The sequence below is a fragment of the Peromyscus leucopus genome, chromosome 5 (genome assembly GCF_004664715.2).
Source record: "Peromyscus leucopus breed LL Stock chromosome 5, UCI_PerLeu_2.1, whole genome shotgun sequence".
NCBI lineage: Eukaryota > Metazoa > Chordata > Mammalia > Rodentia > Cricetidae > Peromyscus > Peromyscus leucopus.
This window is the reverse complement of record NC_051067.1, coordinates 8,725,849-8,752,972: the sequence shown is the minus strand read 5'-3', so window position 1 is coordinate 8,752,972 and position 27,124 is coordinate 8,725,849. Positions and strand designations below refer to the sequence as shown.

General features: G+C 49.5%; 1 protein-coding gene across 1 annotated transcript; it reads right to left on the bottom strand.

Moving 5' to 3' along the window:
• Positions 1 to 5,628: 5,628 nt before the first annotated feature.
• On the bottom strand, positions 5,629 to 26,801 carry Lman2 (lectin, mannose binding 2). Its single transcript, XM_028863612.2, has 8 exons — positions 26,399 to 26,801; positions 26,131 to 26,249; positions 15,009 to 15,126; positions 13,931 to 14,010; positions 13,676 to 13,837; positions 13,443 to 13,557; positions 10,655 to 10,774; positions 5,629 to 8,979 (listed from the first exon to the last, which is right to left on the bottom strand). The coding sequence occupies exons 1-8, from the start codon at positions 26,604 to 26,606 to the stop codon at positions 8,819 to 8,821; spliced, it is 1,083 nt and encodes a 360-aa protein (XP_028719445.1). The 5' UTR covers positions 26,607 to 26,801; the 3' UTR covers positions 5,629 to 8,818.
• Between the last annotated feature and the right edge of the window lie 323 nt (positions 26,802 to 27,124).

Here is a 27,124-nt window from a genome sequence, read left to right as displayed (position 1 = left end):
CATGTAAAGACGCCAGTAAGCCACCAGCCACGTGGCAAGGTATAGATTTATGGGAATGGATTAATTTAAGATATAAGAACAGTTAGCAAGAAGCCTGCCACGGCCATACAGTTTGAAGCAATATAAGTCTCTGTGTTTACTTGGTTGGGTCTGAGCGGCTGTGGGACTGACGGGTGACAAAGATTTGTCCTGACTGTGGGCCAGGCAGGAAAACTCTAGCTACACTGAGGTGCTGGCTTCTTGTTTCAGGAAGACGCTGCAAAGGGAAACGTCAAGGAGGGAGGCAGAGCTGGGTCTCTGAACAGGACCGGGAGTGGACGGGAGAACACAGAAGTCCTCCAAACACCCGTCCGTTTAGTGGACTCCGGGCCTTAGGCACTTTCCATTCCAAAGGGGTAAAGTTGCTTTCGCGGCTCAGTCTCCGGCATGTTTGTGCATGAGCTCAGTGACCCCCTAGACGACTAGCAGCACCCAGTTACATTTCTTGGGGTCTCATCTGAAACTCAAAGAGACCTCTACTCAAGGTTATTGCTCTGACTACAAATTGTGCAACAGGCTTGGGAGTGGCCATGACCACCCAGCACACCGAGGGCTCCTTTGGAGCAAGGGACCTTTCCCAACCTCTACCACAAAACCCCAGTCAGCCCCTGTCTCCACTGGGAGTGAGAAGAACAGGGATTGTTTTGATGGATTATGGCTGGACAGAGTTCTCCAGAACCAGGGCAGGCTGAGGCCACTAGTGAGTCCTAAGCTAGAGACAGGGCAAACTGGACCCCACGAGACGAGCATCTTCCTGGGGAGGAAGCATGGCAGAGGGTAGAAGTCTCACTGCAAACACCTGGAAAGGTCGGTGGGAAGGTCATTCTGCCCTGCAGCTGCCTCCCCCTGCAGCCAACTTTAGGGCCTTGAATAGCCGAGTGCGGGCACCTGGGGTGGGCTGTGTGGGAAAGGAAGACTTGCTCAGCTTTCTTAACCTTTTCTTGAGCTGCTCTAGAGTGTAGGCAAAACCTGAAGAAAAAAAAAGGGGACTCCCCGCATGCTTTGAGTTTGAGGGAGCAGCTGCCAGAAATTCAAGAGGAGACAGTGTGGTGGTCTGAATGGGAATGGCCCCATAGGCTCGTACATTTGAATGCGTGGTGGTGGAACTGTTTAGGAAAGATTTGGAGGCGTGGCCTTGGAGGACATGTATCACTGGGGGTGGTTTTGAGTTTTCAGATTCCCCAGCCAGCTTGCTCTGCCTCTTGTTTGTGGATCAAGAAAAAAGCTCTCAGCTGCTGCTCCAGCGCCATGCCTGCTGCCATGCTTCCTGTGGTGGTCATGGACTTTAGATTTCTGAAACTGTAAGCCCCAAAGAAGTGCTTTTTTCTTAGTGAGACAGTGTCTCCCCATATCGTAGTCTTAGCTGGTCTGGAATTCACTATGTAGACTAGGCTGACCTTGAACTTACAGAGATCCTCCTCCCTCCGGCTCCCGAGTGCTCATAAGGTATGTGCCACCACACCTGGCAGTACACTTACGTCTGTAAGTGGCCTTGGTCATGGTGTCCTATCACAATTGGAAGGTAAGACAGGCAGCTCAGGGGAAAGGCCTGTCTCTGTACGAAGGCCTCCTTGGGTGTGGTGCCCTGAGGGGCTTTGGCGCTTGTCTGGAACCCACATGGTCCTTGCTCTTCCTTAGCACTTTCAAGAGTATGTGTGGATGGTCTGTCTCAAGGCATTGTCACTGTATGTCACCTTGGAGGGAGGGGGCAGGAGTGGCAGACAGCGTCTCCCTTAGCTGGATTGTCTGATGGACGACCACTCTGACCTTACAAGTGCCCCCTCCACAGACATGACCCTTCTCCAACACAGGCTCCCCCATGTCCCTGTCGCATGAGCAGATGTTTCTGCTGGCCTTCCAGAGGACACTGGCCTCTGGAGGTCTCCGAGCTGACCGGGAGAGGGGAAGAAAATGCCAAGAGCGTTTGCTCAGGGTAGGAGGCTTGCTTAAGTTCAGGGCACTCAGTCCTTGAGGGGACCCGCTGCCTCTGTGTCAGAGTTTCATGTATTTACTGGGCTTTTTGTTTGTTTGTTTTTGAGACAAGATCTCACTCTATAACCCTGGCTGCCTACCAACCTGACTGGTCTAGTTACTGATTTCGAAAGGAAACTTAAGTTTTCCCAGCCTTGTGCCTCTATCACAGTGGTTCTCAACCTTCCTAATGCTCCAACCCCCTAGTGTCGTTCCTCATGGTGTGGGTGCCACAACTGTAAAATTATTTCATTGCTGCTTCATAACTGTAATTTTGCTACTGTTATGGTTTTTTGTTTCTTTGTTTCTTTTTGTTTTTGTTTTGTTTTTTTCCAAGACAGGGTTTCTCTGTGTAGTTTTGGTGCCTGTCCTGGAACTCACTCTCTAGACCAGGCTGTCTTTGAACTCACAGAGATCCACCTGCCTCTGCCTCCCAAGTGCTGGGACTAAAGGCGTGTGCCTCCACCGCCTGGCTTTGCTACTGTTATGAATTATAACGTAAATATCTGTTTTCCAATGGTCTTAGGCGTCCCCTGTGAAAGGGTCATTCAAACCCAAAGAGGTCGTGACCCACTGCTCTAGCATGAAGATAACCAGGGCTAGGAAACATCAGTTTCCAGGAGCCCGGGGCCCTGTGTTAAACAAGCTTCTGCCATTACCAGCTACAGGCAAAGGAGAGCCAGCCTGCTTGGGTCGGAGGCTCGACTTGCCCACCTCCCAGCTCCCCCCCAGCTCCCCCCAGCTCCCCACCCCCTCCCAAATCCCCCCAGCACCCCCCAACTCCCCAACACCCCACCACCACTACCACCCCCCCACTCCCCACCCCCCAACCCCACACCCCACCCCCCCACTCCCCGCTGTCTTAATGACTATTCTTTCTGCCTGGCATCTCCAGCCCCATTTTTCTCTGTTCTTTGCTCCTTGCTGCCTGCTTTTGCTTCTGCCCCATCCTGCCCTGGGCACCGTGGCTTTTGCTTCACTCTCTAGTTTCTATGAGGAAAAAAATTCCGTTCTCTGTGGATTATGGGTGCCTGTGGTAAATTACCCAGCACACTGACTCTCCTCGTTTACAGATTATGAATTTGGGGGGGAAAGGTCAAAGGGAAGGATCAGTTACTCCAAAGGTTTTGGTTTTGGTTTTTCAAGATGGGGTTTCTCTGTGTAGCCTGTAGACCAGGCTGGCCTGGAACTCACTCTGTAGCCCAGGCTGGCCTCGAACTCACAGAGATCCGCCTGCATCTACCTTCCAAGTGCTGGGATTAAAGGCGTGCGCCACCACCGCACAGCAGTTTTTGTTTTGTTTTGTTTTCGTATGTTGAATTAGGAATTCATTAAGGCCACAGGGTATTAAAGAGCCCCATGGAGCAAATCTACAAACAGGCCCATCCTCTTTCATGGTCACTGAGGAGGGAGAGAATACAGGTACCTATGCCCATGTTGGCAAAAAGATCTGGAAGATGTCCAGTAAAATTTTTTAAGTTTTATTATTTTATGTATATGGTGTTTGCTTGCATGTATGTCCCTGCACCATGTGCATCCCTGGTGTCCAAGGAGGCCAGAGAGGGTGTTGGGTCCCTAAAACTGTAGTTACAGGTGTTGTGAGCTATCATGTAGGTGCCGGGAAGCGAACCCAGGTCTTTTGGAAGAGCGGTCTGTACTGTTAGCTGCTTAGCCGTCTCTCCACCCCCCACCCCATGTCTTACAGTTGAGGAGTCATCCACAAAGGTTCCCCTAGACCTCGTCCTTAACCATTGAGATCTTCTGGATCATTCTCTGCACGTGGGCCTGGCCTAACCAGAGTATTAAAAAGTGGCCTCTAGTGGGAAACAGCAATCAGACCATGTAACTCCTTAATGAGTGACAGACAGGGTAGACCATCTCCACATCTCCACACTTGGGAGCAGATGCTCCTGTGGGCAGAGAGCTAGACGGAAGATTTCCTGCTGGGTGAAGCTTGAGAAGCTGTTTCAGGGTCCCGTGTTTCTGCCAAGTGTTGTCAATGAAGGAAGCGTTTTCAGAGCAGCCCCCAGAAGCAATGGAGGGGCACGTCAGATGTGGGAGAAGCCACTCTTTACTGTAAGGGCATGAGAACAGGAAAGGCTTACGTGCCAGGACCCTGGTATCAGACACACACACACACACACACACACACACACACACACACACACACACACACACACGGACTCTCCTCAGTGCGCACTTCCCACGGTTGTGGCTGGCGTGGCATCCAGTTCTTCTGCCTACCTTGCCCCCAATGCTGCTTCACCCCCTGACCCACCCCTTTAACCTGCCCCTGGCCTGGTCACTGTGGCCAGGGCTTCTCCGGAAGTGGGAGGGTATTGTTATCCTGTGACAGAGAGTTACAGATGGGACAGACTGGTTCCAAGATTCCCATTGTCGCCACTCAGCTGCCTTCTCCAACATTGGGCAAACCCAGACCCTTAGAATCTTAAACAAAAAAAGCCCGGATTTTCTTTTGTCAGGAGACTCGGCCCCAGTACCCTGGATGCTTCCTTACAGGAGGGTGAGGGAATTCAGACCCACTTATGTTCACAACCTTCTCATTAGAGGAGCCTAAATTAAAAACAGGGCATCGAGTTTTCCAAATTGTCTGCTTCCAATTGCACACACACAAACCCAAATCTAGGCAGGGAGAGTCTCTGTATAGTGAGCAGGGTAAAGGCAGGTACTTCTGTTGGCTGGACCCTCCTTGACCATGGGTGCCCATTGCCAGACACTGAAAGGGGGTGTCAAACTGGTAAGGCTGGAAAAATGACAGCCAGTCTTGGCCCAGGACCTTGTGGAAGGAGGTCTCTTGATGAAAGGCCCCACCATGGCAATGTCCAGTCACGTGCTTGGGGTAATACTGAAAGGCACAAGCTGAGCTCTGGACAGACTCGATGGAGGACCCTGGGTTCATGTGGCTCCATTCTGTCCTGCCGATTGCTGACTGGTGGAGAGGCCGCTACTCAGGACTACATTGTAGTGGCCTCTAGCATTCTCCCCTCTCTGCTCCTCCAGGTAAGAGCCACAGGTGTATACTGCCCACTGGATTTTTACCACAGCCGTGTGAACCGGCCTCAGGACCATGTCATAAGCACCCCTTCTCAGCAGGAAGCAGCTAGAGTGCTCATCAACAAGAGACAGGCCCACTATTACTTTATAATTACATTTCTTCTCTCCCTCTCTAGAAGCCATCCAGGAAAGACCTCACAGCAAGCCTGTAGTGGGTAGCCATTCCAGCTGTGATAGTGACTTCCTGTTCTTGGAAGACATTGTGAGAATAGCCAGGAAGGCACTGGGATAGAAGTCAAAACTGGACCGGTGGGGGAGGGGAGGACTCAGGGGGCCTATGGAACACCTTAGCCAGAGTCACCCATTCCAAATGCATAAAGCTGTTGCCTGGACTCTCCCCTCGGTCAGTGTTCAGGTTCGTGTGTGCCGGACTATGTTCTGCGGCAGGTGACTCTCTTACATGTGGACTTAACTTAGGTCATGAGGCTTGCCTAGGAAGTGCCTTTAACGGAACTGTGTGTACTTATCAGGTGCAGGCCAGGGTGGACAGGGGACAGGGGCTAGGCTGCTCTCAGCTGTAACAGAACACACAACTCACACTTGTTTGAACAAATAGGTATTTATTTCTTTCACACAACAACCCCCCCCAAGCAGTTGACAGTCTAAGGCTTGAGGCCGCTCTTCAGTCCTTGAGGCCCCCTATCTAACAGGTGAATGCTCGTTCCAGCCCTCAGTCACGGGTATTTCTGCAGCCTCAGAGTTACCACAATCCAGGCAGAAGATGAGAGGACCCTTGAGTCCCCCAGCTCTGCTGAGCCCCAGGGTTCACATGACCTCCCTTGGAAGGACGCTGGGAAGAGAAGCATCCCAACCGATGAGCAGAGAAAGTGACTGTACCAAGAGTGGGTGTCTGGGGGCCAGCCATGGGTGCTGGAGGATGAGTGAGTCAGAAAAGCTCTGCTGCAATGGGTGGAGACGGCAGGGATGGTGACGTCAGCACTGCGCCCGTCCCGCTTCAGGAAAGTGCAAAATTTTGAAGGCAAAAGTTAAAAACCTTTAGGAAAACCATCTTTGGAAAAGATTAATAAATGCCATGTAAATGTAGAATGCACATCAATGACATCATTAGCAAATCAGGAAGTCTAGCGTGTGGGAAGGAACCAGGAAACTGAAGATAGGGATCCCTGAACATCAGCAAGAGAAAAGGGGCCAGTACTAAAGCATCTATCTAGCAAGCACAGGATCAAGTGGAGACCCACAGCCTGCCACAGAAAAGCCCACAGCAAAGCTTTCACACCCAAGCTGAACTCTGAGGTCAGGTGCTAAGGAGTGGGCAGAAAGGAAAAACACAGTCCACTGTGGAAAGCAATGTGGCCCTGGCTTGCAAAACTGGAACTGTAGACAAGCTACAGGCCCACACTTCTCATGATGTGTGGGAACACAGTTCAAGAACATATCCTAATAGTCCTGGGAAGGGTGAAAGTGCGGCCACACCCCAGCATGACAGCCAGGAGGCATCTTGGGCTCCAAGTCCAGAGGCACCACAGCAGCATGGAGCTGGACAGCTAAGGAATACACCCAAATACTACTTAAAACAAGTTTTAAAATACAACACAATCTAAAGAAATTTAACAACCCTCATCTCTGGGGGAAGGGAAATGGAGCTACATGTGCTGGCTGGCTTGTATTTCTCACATTGTACAGCAGATACCAGGGTATACATTTATACTTCAATGTCAAATGAAGTAACTCCATTTTTAGGAACATGTGCCAAAAAACTAAACGTGGAACTTTATTCCTGTGTGAAAATACAGACAACTCTGGGTATGAACTTAGAAACAATTTTCCACAACTATGTGGATGGAGAGCCCACCTGGACCAGCCCAGCAAGGCTATGCAGTGACAGATGGAGAGCCCACCTGGAAGGTAACAGGCCTACAAGATCACTTTACATGCTGGCACCAAGTCTGGGGTCCATTACAGGGCCTGTCCTGGTCCTACCCCATAAGACTTACTAGGCCAGGTGTGGAAAGAACAGAGGTTCTTTTGTTCTTGTAAATGCATGTGTGGAGACCAGAGGACAGCTTTGGGTGTGATCTTCAGGAATGCCATGTGCCTCTATGGCATGAAAGTCACCAATTGGACCAGTGAACCCCAAAGACCATCAGCCTCCAGTACTGTAGTTTCAAGAATACATCACCACACCCAGCAATTTTCTGAGGGTCGTAGGGTCAAACTCATGCTCGCAAAGCAAGTGTTTTATCCACTGAGTCTCCCCAACTCTGCAGTGGGCTCTTTAGAAAGGTGAGTGGCTCTAATATGCAGAGGTAAATCTTGATTCTAATGTGCCTAAGTAACTCAGGATCTCAGGTTAAACCAAGAATTAAGGTCAGATTCCAGGCCTCGGATGTCCCTGGACCATCCGAGACAGACACGCACACCATCAAACCTACTGCTTTTCCAGTCCCCACATGCTAAGTGTCACAGAGGAGACGAGCTAATGCATACTTGGAGATGGTACATAGAAAGCACTTTCTCCAACAAACCCACTGCTTCCAAAGGACGGTGGTTCCTGACAGGCTCATGAACCTGTGGAGGAGATACAAGCTGGAAACCAGAAGTCACAGTGAAGAACCTCAGGACCCCTAACCATGGCAGTTTGACACGGACAGATGGCTCCCAGGAGCCCAGTGAAGAGCTCTAAGTGACCGAGGATGCTGGGCATCGGTCACTTCCGCAGTGATACAGAAAGCCACGCTGCAGCACACGGGCAGCTGTTGCTTGTGGGTGACAGACCAAACGTTACTTGACTGTGTTCCAAGATGAGGACGAAAGACTGACTTGGTAAAGTCCCCAAAGAGGGGCAGGGTAGTGACAGAGCTTGACCGGAGGTGACAGCCCTCCGCGGTGGGAGATCTGGACGGCCACAGGCTACAGCCCGGGTGGAAGCTGGCCCTGCTAACGCCTGCTTTACCCTCGGCCTCGTCCCCTCCAGGCACCCAAAGGAACACCACTGCCGATCCCAGCTGTCTTCCGTTTCAGGCTCACCGGCTCCTTCCAGATCATCCCAGTCTCAAGATCTCTGTCACTGTCCCTCTCCATCCCCAGTGCAGCCTAATAGCCTTGGGCTGAGGTTACTTCCTGTGTACAGGTGAGTTTTGCTTGACCTGAAAGTCATGTTTCCCCAGCTGGACAGTGTGACCATCACCATTCTTCCTCTCTGGGGCTGTTGCAGGCCAGAGAACGGACTGGAAAATGACCAGAAATGAAAAAGCCCTCAGGACAGTCACGAGGCCGAGACTGGCTACTTTATTGAGGAAATGGTCCCACCCTGGGCCTGAGTGAGCTGTCCTCCAGCCGCGGCTGAGCTTTGCCTTCGTAAGCTATAGGGATGCAAGAAGGCCCAGAATCCCAAACCCTGTCTGCACCACAGACCTCAGAACAAAACCTCTCCTAGGACCCTAAGGAGCCGGCCGTGAGTGCATGGAACCTCTTGGGTTTTGACAGCCACCCGCAGGGCCTCAGCTGCGCCCAAGAACAGACTCCCCCGCTCCCCACAGCATGGCTTGGGATGGGGCGAGAACCTCTAGCCATAGGGTTGCTAAACCCTGAGTCCCAGTCCCGCCAGCTGTCTCGGCTGGGCCAGAAGCAAAATGTATGAAAATACTTTAATTATTTCTTTGAAACAGTTAAGAAATAAGGTTGGTTGCTTGGTTGTTTTACAATCCCAGTAAAAAAGAGTTCACATAAGAGCCCTGGCCCAAGGTCAGGCCCTTCCGGCCAGACTGGCCGCTCAGTAGAAACGCTTGTTCCGCTCCTGGCGCTTCTGAAACACCACGGCGCCCACCACAGCACAGACGATGATGCCCAGGAGAGCACAGAGCAACAGCAGGAATACCCTCCACCCGGTCAGGGGACCACTCCGGAAATTCCCAGTGGGGTCATCCACGTTGTCTGTGGAAGAGAAAGAGGGAGGTCAACGTACAAAGCATGAAGGGGCTGCCTCATAACTGGCTGATTCCAAGACCTGGACTGACAGGAACCAGCAGAGTCACAAAGCCTTAGGGAGCCATCCGACCTGGCTCACCTAGCAGAGCAGCCCCTGGCCTGTGTCCCGTATTTAGAGTGGCAAGGGGCAGAGTTCGGATGAAATCTATTCAGCAGAACTCTGAGGCAGCATGTGGAAGGGCACAGGACTCCCCACAGCTGTTTAGCCTTGTGGTTCCCACAAACCTATGGCCTCCGATTGCTCAGTCTCTCCACTGAACCACAGAGGCAGAGCCAGGCATGAAGCTTTGGAGAAGTCACAGTCAAGTGAATGTCCCCGGCTTGCCTGCCCCCTGGGAATACAGGTGGGCAAAGCAGATGGCATCTCTGGGAGCAGCAACCAGAGCCGACCAAATGGTGCCATGTGGAGGGATTAACTTAGCCCTACAACACTAAGACCAACCAGAATCTTTAAGAAGTGCCAGAAGGATGGCTCAGGAGTTGAGAGTACATATTCATGTTCTGCTCTTCCAAAGGACTGGAGTTTGATTTCCAGCATCTCTGCTGAATGGCTCACAACTTCCTGTAACTCCAGCTCCAGAGGACCTGATGCCTCTAGCCTTGTGGGCACCCACACTCACATGCAGAGACACACAGGAGTGGGATTAAACATAATAAAAGTACAATTTTAAAATGAGATGTCAACACCAGGCCCAGGGGCTACACCTGTAATTCCTACACCCAGGGTAGAGGCAGGAGACTGAAAAGGTTAACATCACCCTCAGCTACACAGTGAGTTCAGCTCAAGGGCAGTCCAGGCTTCACGAGATAGAATTCTGATTTTTTTTTTTTTTTTTTTTTTTTTTTTGGTTTTTCGAGACAGGGTTTCTCTGCGTAGCTTTGCGCCTTTCCTGGAGCTCACTTGGTAGCCCAGGCTGGCCTGGAACTCACAAAGATCCGCCTGGCTCTGCCTCCCGAGTGCTGGGATTAAAGGCGTGCACCACCACTGCCCGGCTTAGAATTCTGATTTTTAAAGTGAGATGTCATATCACATAGGACAGTGGATCCTGGCTTTTCCTAAGAAGGCAGAAAAAGAGGACATGCGCCTGGGCAGGGACAAGCCTCTTCAGGCCTGTAATTTTCAGTAGACCCAAGTGGCAGTCTATGGTTTTTAGGGGATAGAAGGAAAGGGGCCTCTTTACCCGGAACACTCACTGTGAGGCAGAATCATGCTAATGAAGGACCCAAGGCTAGGGTGGATAGATGAGTTGACCATCGCCTCTCTTTCTGGCTGAGCAAACCTAAGCATCAGCCCCAAGTGGCTCTGAGAAGTTGAGTGACCAGGAGTGATGGGCATGCTACATAGGTACAGACAACCACCTGGCTTAGTTCAGCACAGGAAGAAGTGGACACTAGGCTCACTCGCCTGCTGTGAGCCTCAAGAGGCCACACAGTGGATCGGCATCTCATTCTTTTACTCACAAACTCACTAAAGCCAACTTGACCCAAGCTCCTGCCTCAGAGATCAGAGCCCAGAGCACAGCCAGAGCTGTGCCCCACAGCCAGCCACAGCACAGCAGGACAGGACAGGACCATAGAGTTCTCCTGGAGCCCAGGAGGGCAGGGCTGTATGCACACATACCTTTAGGGGACTTGAGGAAGTTGACCCCGGGTTCGATCTTGGTCCAGTCAATACTTTCCTCCTCAGGGGTGCGTTCTACCATGAGCTGGAACAGCTTGATGGAGATGATGTCATGGTTGTCTACAGGGCAGAGAATGATCCTACCTCAAGATGTGGCCCACTGCCCTACCCAAAGAAAAGCTGCTTTCTCAGCCAGAGAAGGGTCAAGTCCCCCGGGAAAGCACAGTTTTCTTCCCAGGCAGGCAGCATTTCAGGGGCCGCAATGACTCCAGAGAGAGGGGCTGGGGGGCAGTTCAATGCTATGCATACGCTTAGCACAGATAAAGGTCTGAGTTCAAGCCCCACTTGGGGAAGTTGGGGAGAGCCCAAGAGAAGCGAGAATGGAGAGAAAAGCATGAGCTCAGATGTTCAAAGTGATCTGGCTTTGTTTCTTTGCAGAATGGAAGCAATAATGTCTACATTGAGCCTTCACAACAGCCAGTCCTGAGAATGCCCATGAGCAGAGGATATGAACTAAAAACAGGAACCAGATAAGGGCCAGCGTGATCATTCTAGGGCTGCCTGAGAAGCCCGATACTTCCAAGAATAGCAGCAGCCAGACGGTCTTGTCAGAGACCCACGTGCGGGCCACAGATACACAGAGTGGCAGCCAGCAACTAAGCCTGAGACCTGAGAAGGGTGTGGTCCCAACACTACTACAGACAGGCACAAACGATGCTCCGACTATTCAGAGGTGAGGTACTGAGTCCAGCAATGACGCGGCTCCCAGCCAGCCAACTCCACATGTAAATTCAGTGAACCAATTCATCTAAAGCAAGGCTCTTTAAAGGCTGGGATGGGGCGGGGGTGACCTGGAGTGAAGAGAAAAAAGGAAGAAGCCACACAGCGGCTGGCAGCCAGGTAAGGCAGGGCCACACAACATCTGGGCATAGAGCCCCTTGAAGCCGAGGGCTGAGCCTTGAGAACCAGCTCTGGAGTCAGACTCCATTTCTTACTTATCATCTTGGAGAAATCCAACTCTCACATTCCTTTGATTTTAGTTATTTTAAAATGGGAAGAAACCATTACCAATCTAAGGAAATATCTGGTAGCTGGGGTATGGTGGCACATGCCTTTGATCCCAGTTCTTGGAGGCAGAAGCAAGCGAGGGCAGCCTGGTCTACATAGAGAATTTATGAACAGCCAAAGCTACATAGAGATCCTGTCTTAAAAACACAACAACACCTGGTGTGCCTGTTTGCTGTGGCACTGACACATGTCATATGACATGTCTGATGTCATGGACACTGGTATGCTTGGGGATCCTCTCCACCCTCGAGGGGCCACTCCAAACAGCACCAAGAAACATCTACCTGCCAGAGTGGCATCTGTTCCTATCAAGAACCCTCTGCAAACTAGATCAGCAGAGGCTGAGGCAGGAGAATTATCATTAGTATAAGGCCAGCATAAGCTACATAGTGAGTTGCATACCAGCCTGGTCCACGAGTTAGAAGCTGTTTCAAAAAACCCAAACCAAACAAGACCCCCTCTGCAGACCCGGGGTACTGTCAGATGAAGAAGATGGGCTGCGAATTACTGAAGCTGGGTGCTGGGAACTTTAAAGGAACACCACAAAACAACAGAACTTCTGGATTACATGGCCCTGTGCTCTTCCCTGGGTAGAAAGAAGGCCTCCAATAGAGGAGCATTACAACCCCTAAAGAGTTCATTTACCCCGGAGTAAGAAAGCTCTGCCAGGTCGTACACATCAAAGCCCAGTTCTGGTCAGCAGGAGCTGGGCCCAGGGCTAGGGTCTTTCTAAGCATCCCTAGTAGACTGAGTCACACAGACAAGGGACCAGTAAGCACCATCAAGGCCTGGTGACCCAGCAAGGCCCACAGAGACTTATAATTTGGGGAGTAGAGGGACAGGAATACAAAAACAGAAACAGTAAATTACATGGCTAATACATGCTATGGAGCAAATAAAGCTGGGAAAAGTGATGCAGATGAGCATGGACTAGAGAAGGGGGTGGAGATGACGGTGGACTAGAGAAGGGGGCACAGTGTTAAAGGAGGGGACTAAGGAAGTTAACATGCAACAAGACACTAAGGACAGATGATCAGGTCCCTAGCAGAAAGGACAGGACAGCTGAAGGTCACCCTCTGCAGAGGGAGAAGCCAGCCACGTCAGTGAGGAGGTATAGGGAGTGGCCTGGCATATCAAATGGGGTGGGAGCCAGGGACAGACCATCAGGGGACCTCGCGTGAAAGGAAGGGGTACCATGTGGATGTGTCAGTAAGAGATGGTGGCTTGAATGCAGCCAGGAAAAAGGGATGGGGAGTGGGATTCACCAAGGTGTAAGTGGTGGCATGAGACAAGGTCCAGGATGATACCAAATGATTTTATCCCAGGCAACTAGAAAGATAGGGATACCATTTACACCTTGATGGGCAAGGTTCAGCTGGGCAGCTGAGTGGAGACTGAATACCTGTCTGTGTTTCTATACAGCTGGGGCTAGAAATCCATAAAGCCACAATCTTATATCCAGTCTCCTATCACCTAAAGATAAATGAAGAGGCCAGCTGTGCCCTAGGCCTGAGCCTTGGGCATATCAACATTTACAACTGAAGGCAAACAAGGAAGACTTAAGAAAAGCGAAGGAAGGAAGGAAGGAAGGAAGGAAGGAAGGAAGGAAGGAAGGAAGGAAGGAAGGAAGGAAGGAAGGAAGGAAGGAAGGCGATCAGCTGCTGAGAACTGTGACCAACCAGGGAAGCCAGGCTGAGAACAGATCCTCCCACACACTCACCAGACAAGTCACCAGTGCCAGCAGAGGCTCCAAAGTAGTAACCCGTGGGCAGGCGCACGCCCGTGATATCGATGCAATTCTTCCACTCATTCTTGTCCTCCAAGTCAGTCATCACCTGTAGTCAGTGGGGGCAGGTCAAGCACACACTCAGGCTCAAGGTGTAACCAGAGGCTCCTGGAGCCTCTCTGTGGAAGCAGCACAGGCCCAGAGGCCTCCCCATCATGGCCACTTACTGTGAGGCGGCCTCGGGAATAGCGGACAGCCAAGAAGGTATCATGGTCCCGGTTGCGGAAGTCAGCTGTGCAGCCCGCCAGCTCAGTCCAGCGTCCATCTTTGCTATGATCGTATGACAGAGAGCCATTGTTCACCATCACCGAGATGTACGGGAACACACGCTGGAACCAAGACACTGGTTACTCCATGCCTAGCTAGCCTGTGGGCACATAGCATCCCACCCCCTTCTGGTCCACAGAGGAGCAGAGTCCTACCTCCGTGGTCTCATCATTGGGATATGTGTCCAGGAAGATGGCTAACCCATGGAAGTTGTCTCTGCTTCCAAACACAGGCCCTGAAATAGGAGATACTTTCAGAACAGAGTCAATGTGAAGATGACCATGGGTAGCTCAAAGGCAGTGTGTGCAAAAGCAAGAGAGCCCAACCACTGGTACCTCACCCAGGAGGGAAGGAACCTTGAGGGACAAAGTGTTGAGGAGGGGCCCAGGCCCCTCTTAGTACTGAGGACTGAAGACTGAAACCCAGCCACACCTGAGGCCAAAGCTGGAGTTACCATGAGTTCAAGGACAGCTTTGGCTACAGAGTACCAGGTCAGCCAGGGCCATCTGAACAGCAAAAGTTGAGGCCTTAACTATCATGGGCAGCTACCAAGGCAAGTGTTAGGGTACCACCAGTGCTAGATCTAGGACACATGGGTGGAGCTACATAAAGAACCTTCTTAAGCTGCAGTCTGGGCAGTGTTTGTGTTTCCGAATGGCCCATGAGGTTGGCTCAGCAGGTAAAGGCCTCACTGTGCAGGCCTGATGACTTCAACTCCATCCCCAGAAAAAAACACACAAAGGTGGAAGGACAGAACTGACTTCACAGCACTGTCCTCTGATCTCCACGGGTGGTGTGGCATGTATGTGTGCACACATGCATTCACACACATGCATAAGAATATCTAAAAATACACAGCAGGCTGGCCAGGTGTGGTGGTGTATGTCTGTAGCCCTACTTGAGAGACAGGCAGAAGAACTGCTTTCATGTTTAGGATATCCTGGGCTAATAATGAGTCTAAAAGCAGACTGGGATACATATTCAAAGTCTCTAAAAATCTGAAACTAATAATAAATTTAGGCAGAAGACTAACAAGTAGGCAGACTGGTCAACAGCATGTCAGAAGGGTGGGGTGGTACTGCAATGTAGGACCACCTGACCCTCCTCCAGAGCAAGCACAGCAGCCTCCCAACAGAACATGCAGAGTGGCCACAGGCCAGCTACTTGCCATGCCCATCCCCACCCCACTCTTTGGGGGCCCAGCCACGTCCACTTCAGTGTTCACCTCCCCACCTGGTACAAGGCGGTCCCGGGTGTACCACAAGGCGATGCCATCTCCATGGAGATTCTTCTTCCCTGTGCCATGGACTTTGAAGTGGACATGCATTTCCCAGTCCTTGAGGAAACATGGCTGGAAAAGGAATAGAAAGGCCCTTCAGCGTTACCAAGGCTTTGGAGCAAGCTGGAGGGGGACCTGGCATGCTCCACTCCACAGGCTCACTCCGCACCCCACCGAAACCAGGCACTCACTCGGGCACAGGGACCAGACAACAGTCCCTCAAGTGCTATTGGCCCCTAAATGAGGCAGGGAAGCCAAATGGTGCCTCAAGGCTCTCTGAGACTCAGCCTCTGCCAACCAGGGCCTTTAAGCAAGCTTTCCTCAGTGTATAACCTAATCCTCACCACAAGTGCCTGTGCCGGAGTCTGAGAGGACTGTCAGCTTCACTTAAGTCACATTTTTTTTTTTTTCCGTTTGTTTGGTTTTTAGAGACAGGGTTTCTCTGGGCAGTTTTGGTGCCTGTCCTGGATCTTACTCTGTGGACCAGGCTGGCCTCGAACTCACAGAGATCCGCCTGACTATGCCCCCGAGTGCTGGGATTAAAGGTGTGAGCCATCACCACCTGGCTTAAGTCACATATTTTAAATGAAAAAAACAAAACACACTGAGGCAAAAATATTTGTTCATAGCAGATGAAAAAGTGGTCTTGATTCATAACCAAGTTTGACTGAAACTTTGGCAGGCATTTAATGTAAATTAAACCTAATCCTTTCTACAGCCCTCAGCTTCTCTTCTAAAATCCTTCTGAAACAGCTGGACCATTGCTATCCAGAACTCACACCCAGGTCTGGGCAAAAAAAAAAAAAAAAAAAAAAAAAAAAAGCCCAATTCCTGGCCAGAAAGCCTCAGACAAACCCAGCCCTGACTGAATGAGGTACCAGTGCTGTGGCTGGGCTGTTCAGGTGGTGCTCATGCCAACATCAGAGGAGGCAGGTGCTCCCAGCAGTAGAGGACGCCAAGTGTACAGCCAGTTCCACCTACACTGAGGGGCACTTCCTGGCCTTGCTAAGCACCGGGAGGCTCCTTGGGGAAACTGAGGTGTCAGCACACACTTTGACAGAGACAGGTGAGTCAACAGTGATTAAGGGACTCAATCAGAAGCTGGGGTATGGTAACAAACACGCCCATAATCCCAGAAACATGCCAGTTTTAGGCTAGCCTGAGCTATACAGCCTGCCATGTCACAAAGTGACTCATTTAGAAAAATAAATTGAAAGAAGACATTGCCCATCATGGTGGCAGCAAACAAGAGGTCGTTAACATCCAGTGCAGACGGAGAGAGACTCTCGGTTAGTGGGGGCTTCAAGCTGCCCCCCTTCCTTTTTAACATTTTTACTATACTTTTACCCTGTCCATTGTGGGGTGTGTGTGTGTCTGTCTGTCTGTCTGTCTGTCTGTCTGTCTAAGAGTTCTGGATTCCCTGGAACTGGGAATCAAAGAGACAGTACAAATGAAAACTCAAGGAAGCAGAGAACTCCAGAGACTGCTCCCAGGAACTACGTCCAAGGGGCTAAAAGACAAATACGGGAATTTAGCAGGTTAGTGCTATTCTTAAACTCACACTAAGAAACAAAGTTTCAGAACATATGATAACATAATGGACAAACTTAACAGGTGAAGAGATAATTAATATATACAAGGTTACTCAGAAGAAATAACCAAGAATGGGGGGAGTGGCTAGGAATTGAGTAAGTTCCCAGAGGAAAGGGCACAAATAATTCAATTTCCAAATGAGACACAAGAGACTGGAGCAAAGCAGCAGAGATTTGCGACTGCCACAAACCCACAGCCCCACAGCCCCACAGCCGAAGGAGACTGACAGACAGCAGTAACAAGACGCTCCTTCTGGACATGAACGAGTGAGTGCACTTCCCAATGCAAGCGTGGTTTGATGAGAGGGGCTAGGATAGCTTACTGGTGGAGTGCTTGCCTAGAATCCATCTCAAAACGATAAACCCACACAGAGAGTTGAACTCTCCAAGGACACCTGGGAGTGGGTACTGGCCATTCCTAGGTTTGCTGTGAACTCTCCCTTCTACCCCAATGTGACGACGCCATTTGTTGCTGCGAGCCGCAAAAATATGAAGTAGGAATTCAGCTGACAATGGCAAAAACTAATACCCAGAAGAGCAGGGCTCTTGCAGAGGATAAAGCCAAGCCTCAAAGAGTCCTGGTGACATTGGCTGTTGAATGTATTAGCCGTTTCCTGCAGTGAATTTCCTGTGTGCTACTGTAGCTTTCCCATGGGATTCTTTTCCCAAGAACTTCCAACCGTGCGGCTGATCATCCATTGGGCACAACTTCCCCTATACAATTGGAGGATTTGGATAACGTCCCCCACCTGTGCTGACAGCAGCCACACAGCCAAGACCCCAAATTTCAGGCCTTTCTGAAATTGTTGTCATTAGCAACATCTGGCCAGGACCTTCTCTGGACAAAAGTATTTTATCAGAGATACTTCCCAGACCTCCTAGGAAAGACTTCAGGTAGATAAGCATTCAGATTATCTGTTAGCTCCTGGGAGAAGGTAAAAATTTACACTGAGACAACTGCCCAGGCCAGGTGGATATGTTAATTAAGCTTAACCTTTCTTTTTCCAGTGTTATTTCCAGTTCTAAAGAACTCCCTTTACCTGTTATGAATCATCTTTTTTGGAGATTTGTCTACACTGGTCCCATAACTTTGTGTAAGTTCTAGAAGTCAAAGTGAGCCCTTGAGTCATGCATTAACAATTGTGGCCAGCATCCCGCTGGAATTCATTAGCATGGAAAAGTGCACCGCTAAGGACGAGGTGAGCAGACTGGGCAAATGACGACCCAACATAACTCAACATCCAAAAATGACTGGGAGAAGGGTTTGAAACGCTATTAAGAAAAGCATAAATTTTATTAAATCTCTTATTATGTATACTGACCACCCCAATGGCAAACTGCCAGAAACAGGGGCCTGAGTACTGGGTGCTCAGACTCCACATCTTCTGGGCACCACCCCGCCTCCACTCACATGGGCCTCAGGCCGCTTCCCAGTCTGGAGGCCACCATCTACTCAAGTTAACTTTTATTAAATGCTTTCTGTGTGCAGAAAAAAACAACAAAAACAAACAAAACAAAAAACCCTCTTTAACAATTAACTCAGAACAAAAGGGCTTTTACACACCAGGTACATCAAGCTGTGATGCAGGTTGCCTAGCTACCAAGTACACTTCCCCCACTCTGCCGAGCCGAGATAAGTTTGGACAGGTATGGTGCCAAAGGAAAAAAAAGGTTTTTTGAGACAGGGTTTCTCTGTGTGCTTTGCGCCTTTCCTGGAACTCACTTGGTAACACCCCCCAGCTTTTTTTCTTGTTTTGTTTTGTTTTCGAGACAGGGTTTCTCTGTGTAGCTTTGCGCCTTTCCTGGAGCTCACTTGGTAGCCCAGGCTGGCCTCGAACTCACAGAGATCCACCTGGCTCTGCCTCCCGAGTGCTGGGATTAAAGGCGTGCACCACCAACGCCCGGCCAACCACCCCCTAGCTTTTAACCATTTCTAAGAATACAGTTTTAAGCACATAAATTCCCTTTTTGATCTATTAACCAAATTTAGCCCTTAGTTAATTCATTCCTCATAAGCCACTTCCCTTTTGGGTTGCAAATGATAGCTGACAATTACTGTTCTTTGTATGGATCTTATCACCTCCCTGTTTGACCCTGAGGGAATTTAAGCCATGTGACCTTGCTTTGGACTGAGTATTGCTGATTGCACGGGTATATAACTGTAGACCTCAGAGACTTGGTGAGAACTAAGATGGAGAACTGAGATGGGGCAGGACTAAGATGGGAGAACCAAGATAGAACATAAAGAAAACAGCAGAAAAATGTGGAGAGAATCGGGCAAGAGAGGAACTGAGAATGAGAACAGAATAGAAACTGTGTAGAGAGAGAACTGACTCAGAAGAATAAAGTGAATGGACTGAAGAGTTTCATGTATGTGGATTCATTCAACTTCCCTCAGATTAAATTCACCACTGGTAGCATCTCTTCTGGAACTCTGGGACTATAAGGGGCTGGACCTCAAGAGTCTTGGTGAATTCGTGTTGTTTCTGTTTGTTTTAGGTGCACTTCATTACTCTTACTTATTGTCTGGATAGGCATGTGCATGCACAGGTGAGTGAGTGCAGGCTCTGCAGAGGCCTCAGGCCATCTGGGCAGTTGTGTTCTCCCAATGTCACCGGGAGAAGGAAAATGATCCGGATCCACGTGGGAGTCAGAACACATAGCAGTACCTGACTGCTCAGTGTCGCACGGCTCATACCACCAGGGACTGAATAAGGGCTGGTAACAGGACGAACAAAGTGTCCTAAGGTCCTGGCACTGTCCAGGAAGAAAGGGGAAGTATAAAACTACACATTCTCCTTAAGACTCTGGTCAAACGTGGATGGGGCATGCATGTGTGCGTGTGCGTGCATGCGTGTTTGGGAAAGGCTGTTTTTGGAGCGTCACAGACAAAAGCCAAGCTGTGTGCACCTCCAGCCCTGTCATTATAAAACAGGGTCCTGCTCTGTAGCTCAGGAGGGCCTTGAGCTGGCGGACTTCCCACTTCTGCCTCCGCGGTGCTCAGACACCGGCACACTTGTCACCTCTATAACCACGCAAGTGACTGAAGAGCAGTGGCCGCTCCTCTGAGGACCTTGGCTCAGTTCCCGCACCCAGCTCAGGCAGTTCACACTGCCTCTAACTCCAGTGCCAGGGGATCTGAGGGGACCTTCTGGCCGTCACAGGCACCCGCACACGCTTGCACACACACAGAAGCACAAAAGTAAACATAAATAATAAGAAAAACCCTGAGAAACAAGCAAATGACTTCCAGACTAATAAAAGAGGAAAAATGAGTAAGAAATGCTCAACTCAAGCTGTCAAGACCAGAGAGAAGAGGACAGGGAGAAACAGAGAGAAAACAGTAAGAGAGAAGGCTAACCCTAACATGTCAGTTATCATATCTCATGTAAATGGAAAGAGATGTGAGATGAAACCCCCATCTAAGCTCTGTGCTACTTCATTCCTTCATGTATGTACTGCTGCAGTGCGGGATTGAACCCAGGGTGTCAGATGCCCCTTTCTTTCCTAAACTCTTAGCAGAACTCACTAGTCCTGCCCTTCTTGTCTCTAACCTTTGTTTACTATTATTTGAGAAGAAAACACAACGTGAGTGTGTAGGTTGGAGGACAACTTGTGGGTTCTGGGGTCCAACCCGGGTGTCAGGCCTGAGTAGCAGGCACCTTGATCTGCTGAGCCATCTCCTCAGTCCTTTGTTTTATTTCAGAGATGAGGGCTAATTGCTCTGGCTGGCCTTGAACTCACTCTGTAGCTCAGGTAAGCCTTGAACTTGTGATCCTCCTGTCTCAGCCTAAATAGCTGGGATTATAGGGATAGGATGTGCCACCAGACTCGGCTATTTATTTATTTATTTTTCCAGTTGTATGTGAAGCTACAATATCTCAAAATAAAAATTTTGGCTGGGAATGGCAAGTCACACTTGTAATCCTAATACTCAGAAGTCAAAGGCAGAAAGATTTAGCAAACTGGCTTCAAGTGAGCTATAGATGGAAAAAAAAAAAAGGAAGAAATTAAATGAAAACCTTTTGGGTATCAAAAAACAATAACATTAGAATTAAAAAAAAAAAAGGTCCAGGGATAGAAATCCTTGACCATGGCACAATTAAAACTAGATATCAATAATTTAAATGTATCAAACCTCCAAAATAGAACACATGTATTTGAAAAAAAAATTTAATTTTCTCATGTAGAAGAGCCAGCTCAGAATCTCTCAATGGTTTCTTTGCTGCTTGTGGTGGTTTGAATAAGAACAGCCCGCATAAGCTCATATAGTTAAACAGGTGGTCACCAAGGGAATGGCACTACTTGAGGGATTAGGAGGTGTGGCCTTACTGGAGGAGGTGTGGCCTTACTGGAGGAGGTGTGTCACTGGAGGTGGGCTCTGGGGTTTCAAAAACCCAAGCCAGTCCCAGTCTCTTCCTGCTGCCTTCTGATCCAGATGTAGAACTCACCGCTACTCTCCAGCTCCATGTCTGCCATTATGTTCTCAACTATGATGATAATGGACTAAACCTCTGAAACTATAAGCAAGCCGCAATTCAATGCTTTCTTTTTTAAAAGAGTTGCCATGGCCATGGTGTCTCATCACAGCAATAGATAACTGATGAAGACCCTGCTCCTGAAGACAACACATGAGGAAAAGGCCCAAGCTGGTGCAAGCCCAGCCTGGAACAAAAGGACAATGGAAAAGGGAAGGGAGAAAGCACACGTGACGGTCAGTGGCAGGAAGAGGCGCAGTCGGAACTGAAGGGTCCTGAACAGTCCCAGGGGACCACAGGCCTCCCAACACCTTCACCAACTCCAGATTGAAGACCGAAGATTAACACGACCTAAAACAGGTGCAATGCGGTTTGAAATTGACTTAGAAGCTGCTGCTTTGTAAGGGCACAGCTCTTTTTTTTTTTTTTTTTTTTTTTTTTTTGCCCCAGACAGGGTTTCTCTGTGTAGCTTTGGTGCCTGTCCTGGAACTCCCTCTGTAGACCAGGCTGGCTTCGAACTCACAGAGATCCACCTGGCTCTCCCTTCCAAGTGCTGGAATTAAAGGTGTGTGCCACCACCACCTGGCAAGGGCACAGTTCTTATCCCATGAGTTCACAGAAGTCCTAATGCTTGTTCCCACACCAGAACAAGGAAACCAGAATAACCTTGCAGAAACAAGTTCGACAGCTCCTACAGCTCTGCTTGAACAAAACAGAAAGCAGATGCAATCGATCAGCTTAGAAATCATTACAGTGACGTTTGCCTGTAGTCCTAGATACATGGAAGGCGGAGACAAGAGAATCACTTGAGACTGAAGAGTTCAAGGCCAACCAGGGAAAAAGAGCAAGACTCCATTTCACAAAATAACAAAGTAAAAAGCCAGGTGTGGTGGGTTACCCTGCTATTCTACAATTCCCACTGGTCTAGAAAGTAAACGTGTTCTCAGTCTGTACACATGAATTTCTGTTTTGTAAGAGCTGTTTTAGAGTCCTAGGAAGTGAAGAGGTGGGCTCAGTCAAGTGCTGTGCTGCTGCACCAGCATGAGGACCTGAGTGTGGGTCCCCCGTGCCCACATAAAAGGCAGATACGGGGCATCCAGAGCTGTGGAGACTGTAATAGGCAGTGCTGGGGTCCGGCTGGCCAGTCTAGATGAAATGGCAAGTTTCAGGTTCAGTTAGAGACCCCTGTCTCAAAAAGTAAGGTGGTAGGCAGAGCATGCTGGCACATGCCTTTAATCCCAGCACTTGGGAGGTGGAGGTAGAGACACAGACAGATAGATCTCTGAGTTCGAGGCCAGCCTAGTCTACAAAGTGAGTTCAAGGACAGCCTGGCTACACAGAGAAACCCTGTCCAGCCTGACATGGTGGCATGCACGTATACTGCCATTAGGCTCACCAGCCAGATAGCAAGCTCTAAGACCACAGTGAGAGACTGGCTCCTGAGAAACAGCCGAGGTTGCCCTGCAGCCTCCTCATGCATACATACGCTCATAGCTACACCAACACACATCCCTGAAGTGCTCTGGCGCATGGTGGTACAGCCTGTAAACTGAGCACTTGGGAAACTGAGCGGGAAGATCAGGAACTCAAGATCATTCTTGACTACGTAGCAAATTTGAGGTCAAATTTGAGCTAGATGAGACCATCTCAAAAAACAAACCAAAACCCTGATGCTCAATATGAATTTATTCATAATTATTTGTTTGCTTGGATTGATTTGTTTTTATCAAGAGAGGGTCTCACACCATAGTCCAAGCTGGTCTCAAACTCAGGAATGTTCTTGTCTCAGCCTCTTGAGTTATGATATCATAGACTAGTACCATCGAAACAATCCTGTTATAAAAACATCACTATCTGGCATGCTGGAAACTACATCCTTTACAAGTCTTCCCGCAGTGCTGGGAGTTGAACCCAGGGCCTAGACAAGCACCTAACTGTCCCACTGTCCCTTCACAGATATTTGAACCCAAGACAATTTCTTGGGGAGAGGGCTGTTTTTGAGAGAAGGTCTCGCCATGTAATTGTGGCTAGCCCAGAACTTCCTAAGTAGATTAGGCTGGTCTTGAACTTAGACATCCATCTGCCTGCCTCTGCCTCCCAGGTGCTGGGATTAAAGGTGCATACTACCACACCCGCCAACTTTTTTTTTTAATCTATGTGCATGTGCAGATGCCTAAAAGTGCCAGAAGAGGGTGTTGAACACCCTGGAGCTAGAGATTCAGGCAGTTTTGAGCCACTTGATGTGGGTACGCACATCCAGACACACAGACACAAACTCTCTGTCCTCTGCCAGGGCAGCCAGTGCTCTTAACTGCTGAGCCATCTCTCCAGCCCATTCACTTTATTTTTGAAGAAAGTCTCTCTCTAAACCTGGAGCTCACAGATTTGGTTAAACTGGTTGGCCAGCAAGTTCCAGAATCCTCTTGTCTCTGCCCCCATAGAGCTAAATCACAGCCAGCCAGGCACCAGGCTTTTACATGAGTGCTGCGGACCTGAACTGGGTCTTCAGGCTTGTACTGCAAACACTATGCCCACTCACCTACCTCCCCAGCTCAGGACTAAATTTTAAAAAGAGGAAGGGGATACAGAATTTTGGCCTGGCACACTGACAACAATAAGCAAGCTGAAAGGCCATTGCGGCCTTCACACAAGACCCTCTAGTGCAAGCAGAGTGGCCCCCTCAGCCTCCCATGTCCTGTGCTCAGACATCCGGCACTCGGAAGTTCTATTCCCCTCCTCCGAGCCACATGACAGCTCAGAGGCAGGGAGTACTGGGTCAGTGTTTGCTCATCCAGTGCCTCTCCCACATGGAATACAACTGAAAGAGATTCAAAACAAAACACAACTGAAGCTCCGTGAGGAGACATTAAATAGGAACTTCTAAGAGTTCCAAGCAATGTCTTTCCAGAAGTATAAATGAGCTGCAAACATTTAAAAACAGTCAGCAGGGTCCAGCAGCAGAAGTCCTGGAGCTGAACAAGAGAAGGCTGCAATGTACCCAAAGGAAGCGCAGGATATTCTTGTCCTCTGACATCACCACCGACTACACTAACCATCAGCCACTTAGAAGCTCCCTACAAGATCACTACCTTGGATGTGTCTGCTCCTTGTGGATAAACCTAATTCCTAACAGTTCTACTAATATTTGTACCTTGCTTTTTACAAAACAAGACTTAATGATATATTAAACTGATTTCTATGAAAAAGACACCTAAAGAAGTAGTATCCAAGCTATACATGTACTTCAGTGGTGACATGCTTGCCTTGCCTGGCATGCATAAGAACTGGGGTTCAGGGGGCTGGAGAGATGGCTCAGAGGTTAAGAACACTGACTGCTCTTCCTGAGGTCCTGAGTTCAATTCCTAGCACCCACATGGTGGCTCACAACCATCTGTAACGAGATCTGGCGCCCTCTTCTGTATAAATAAATAAATCTTTTTTCTTTTTTCTTTTTTTTTTTTTTTTTAAAGATTTATTTATTCATTATGTACACAGAAGAGGACACCACATCTCATTACAGATGGTTGTGAGCCACCATGTGGGTGCTGGGAATTGAACTCAGGACCTCTGGAAGAGCAGCCAGTGCTCTTAACCTCTGAGCCATCTCTCCAGCCCAAATAAATAAATCTTAACAAAACAAAACAAAACTGGGGTCCAATCTATAGCACCACAAAAATAAAATAAAAAAGAACAAAAAAAAGTATTTGAAAAGCCTTAGACAGAATAATGATGTGGCCACTGTGATTTGGGGTGGCGGGTGGGGTGGTTTGAGATCATTAATCAAATACTCGGAGTGTGTGGCATTTCAACCCGGACTTAACAGATGAGAAGTAACCAAGGAGCAGTCACGAATAACCAGGAGACACTGTCCCAGACAGAGTGAACAAGTGCAAAGGTCCTGAGGGGAAGAAGGCAGCCAGATAGGCTGGAACAAACTGACAGAAGGACTAGAGATGCCAGTCCCCAGGGGACAGACTGTGCAGACATAATGTAGTTTTCCATTCACGAAAGAAGAGCGCAGCCAAAGCTGAATGGAGAAAAGTATCCACAGATGCCCCTAGCAGCAGTGTGGAGGCACAAGGCAGAAAGAGGGGAGGTGCTGACGGAACCAGCAAATGAGGCCACACGAGGACAGTGGAGTCTTCTGGAACTAAATGACAAAATCAGCCAGAAGGGCTAAGAGCACAGAGATGGGAAAACTAGGACACTGGCCAATAGTGTGGGTGGAGAGAAGGTTAGATCAGGCAGGCTGGGGAGAAGCAGGTTTCTTTTCAAGCCATGCCTATCCCCAAATTATTCCCTTTCCCGCCCTACCCTTCCTCCGTGTAGACACTGCACAGCTTTGCTCCCACACCACAGGACAATGGCATCTCAGGCTCCTGACCTCCAGGGCAAAGGCCACGGTAGGTCGGTGGAGATACAACTGCTGACAAGCCTCAGCCAAGCACAGGAATTAGTCTAAGTATGTCAAAGGGGTTCTCCCACCCCTACCGGCGGCATCAGGTGTATCCAATGAATTGCTGAGGGTGGAGATCAGAAAGGTCAGCTGAAACACTACTTCACTGGCATACCGCCTCTGCACGACGGCATCAAATCCATCTATTCCAAAAGCCTTGCTGGAGAATTAAATCTAACAAGGTGTGGCAAGGTCAGTACCCAACACACAGCAGAATACTCCATAAGGATACCGTTTCATTCTTCCCACGATTAAGTCAAATGAGTCTTAACAACTCCACTCATTTCTTGTTAAGTGACTTAAGTCATTAAAATGGGGACATCATTACTTACCTTGCATGGCTTCTGAAGAAATTAAGGGTGAAAAGTGTTCAGTGTCACGCACAGCTTCCGACACACAGTAACTACACGATATGGGTTCTCTCTTACTACTTGTGCGACCAGGACAGAAAATTGGCAAGACAAAAAAGGCGCATGTGTATAAACTAAGCTTGGCTGCTGAGGCAGAAATTACTGGACCACTGGTGTCTGGCCTCTTGGGAAAGACTCACCTGGTGGTTCCAAATCGAGCCCTCTTTGCTGCGCTCGTCAGGGGTCAGACGCACATACTGGCTCGTAAGCATGGTGCTGCCTTGGAAGTCCCAGAGCGGCATGGAACTGGAACCGACCCCTGGGGACAGAGACTGACATCGGCAGGTGCCCCAAACGCCATGCCAGAAATCTACAGAGCTGCTCTGCTCAACAAAAATGGCATGCCCTCCTCCAACCGACTCCAGGGCCGCGTCCTCAGCCTTCACTTGTCCCCGCTGCGGGCCTCACCTTGGTAGGGCTTGATGAGCGAGTGCTCTCGCTTCAGGTGTTCACTGTTGCCGTCGGTTATATCCGCAGCCACCGGCCCCAGCAACAGAAGAAAATGTAGAAGTGTAGCGGGGCCTGGGCCGGGGCCAGGAAGCCCAGGCCTCCCTGGGCACCGCTGACCCCAGCCCCAGCCCCGGCCCCAGCGCCAAAGCCAGGCCTCGGCCGCCATTCTCCTTTTCTCTCGGCCACTTCCGCCCTAAGACTTCCGCCTTCCGGGTGCCTTTGCTAATGGTCTCCGGCCGGAAGCCCTCCAAACGAGTATCACCGGAGAGTTAAGAAGGAAAGCCTCGCAGTCAGCGCGATGGCAGCCTTATTGGCTGGGCAACCTCCTATCCTAGTAGAGCGCGGTTCCGCAACTTTAGAGGTTCTGGTCGCCTGTCAGCCGGCCACTATAAAGGGTTCTTACGAGCGACAAGGGAGCCAACCAATCATGGGGCAGCACGTTAGGCTTGAGGGCCAACAAGACGCAGAGGGCATATTTGAGCTGGAACGGCGCCTTCGAAGTAAAGCATGCTGGAACTTGTAGTTTTCGTGGGCTGCTTGCGCAAACTGGGCACATCGAGACTACTCAATCTTAAGCCTCTGACCATAGCTCCTGTCTTTGAAATGACCTTTCTCAGTACAGTGGGAAAAGCCTCAATGGACTGAAGTAGAAAGACTGGAGTCCAATCCTAGCGCCACCCTGGA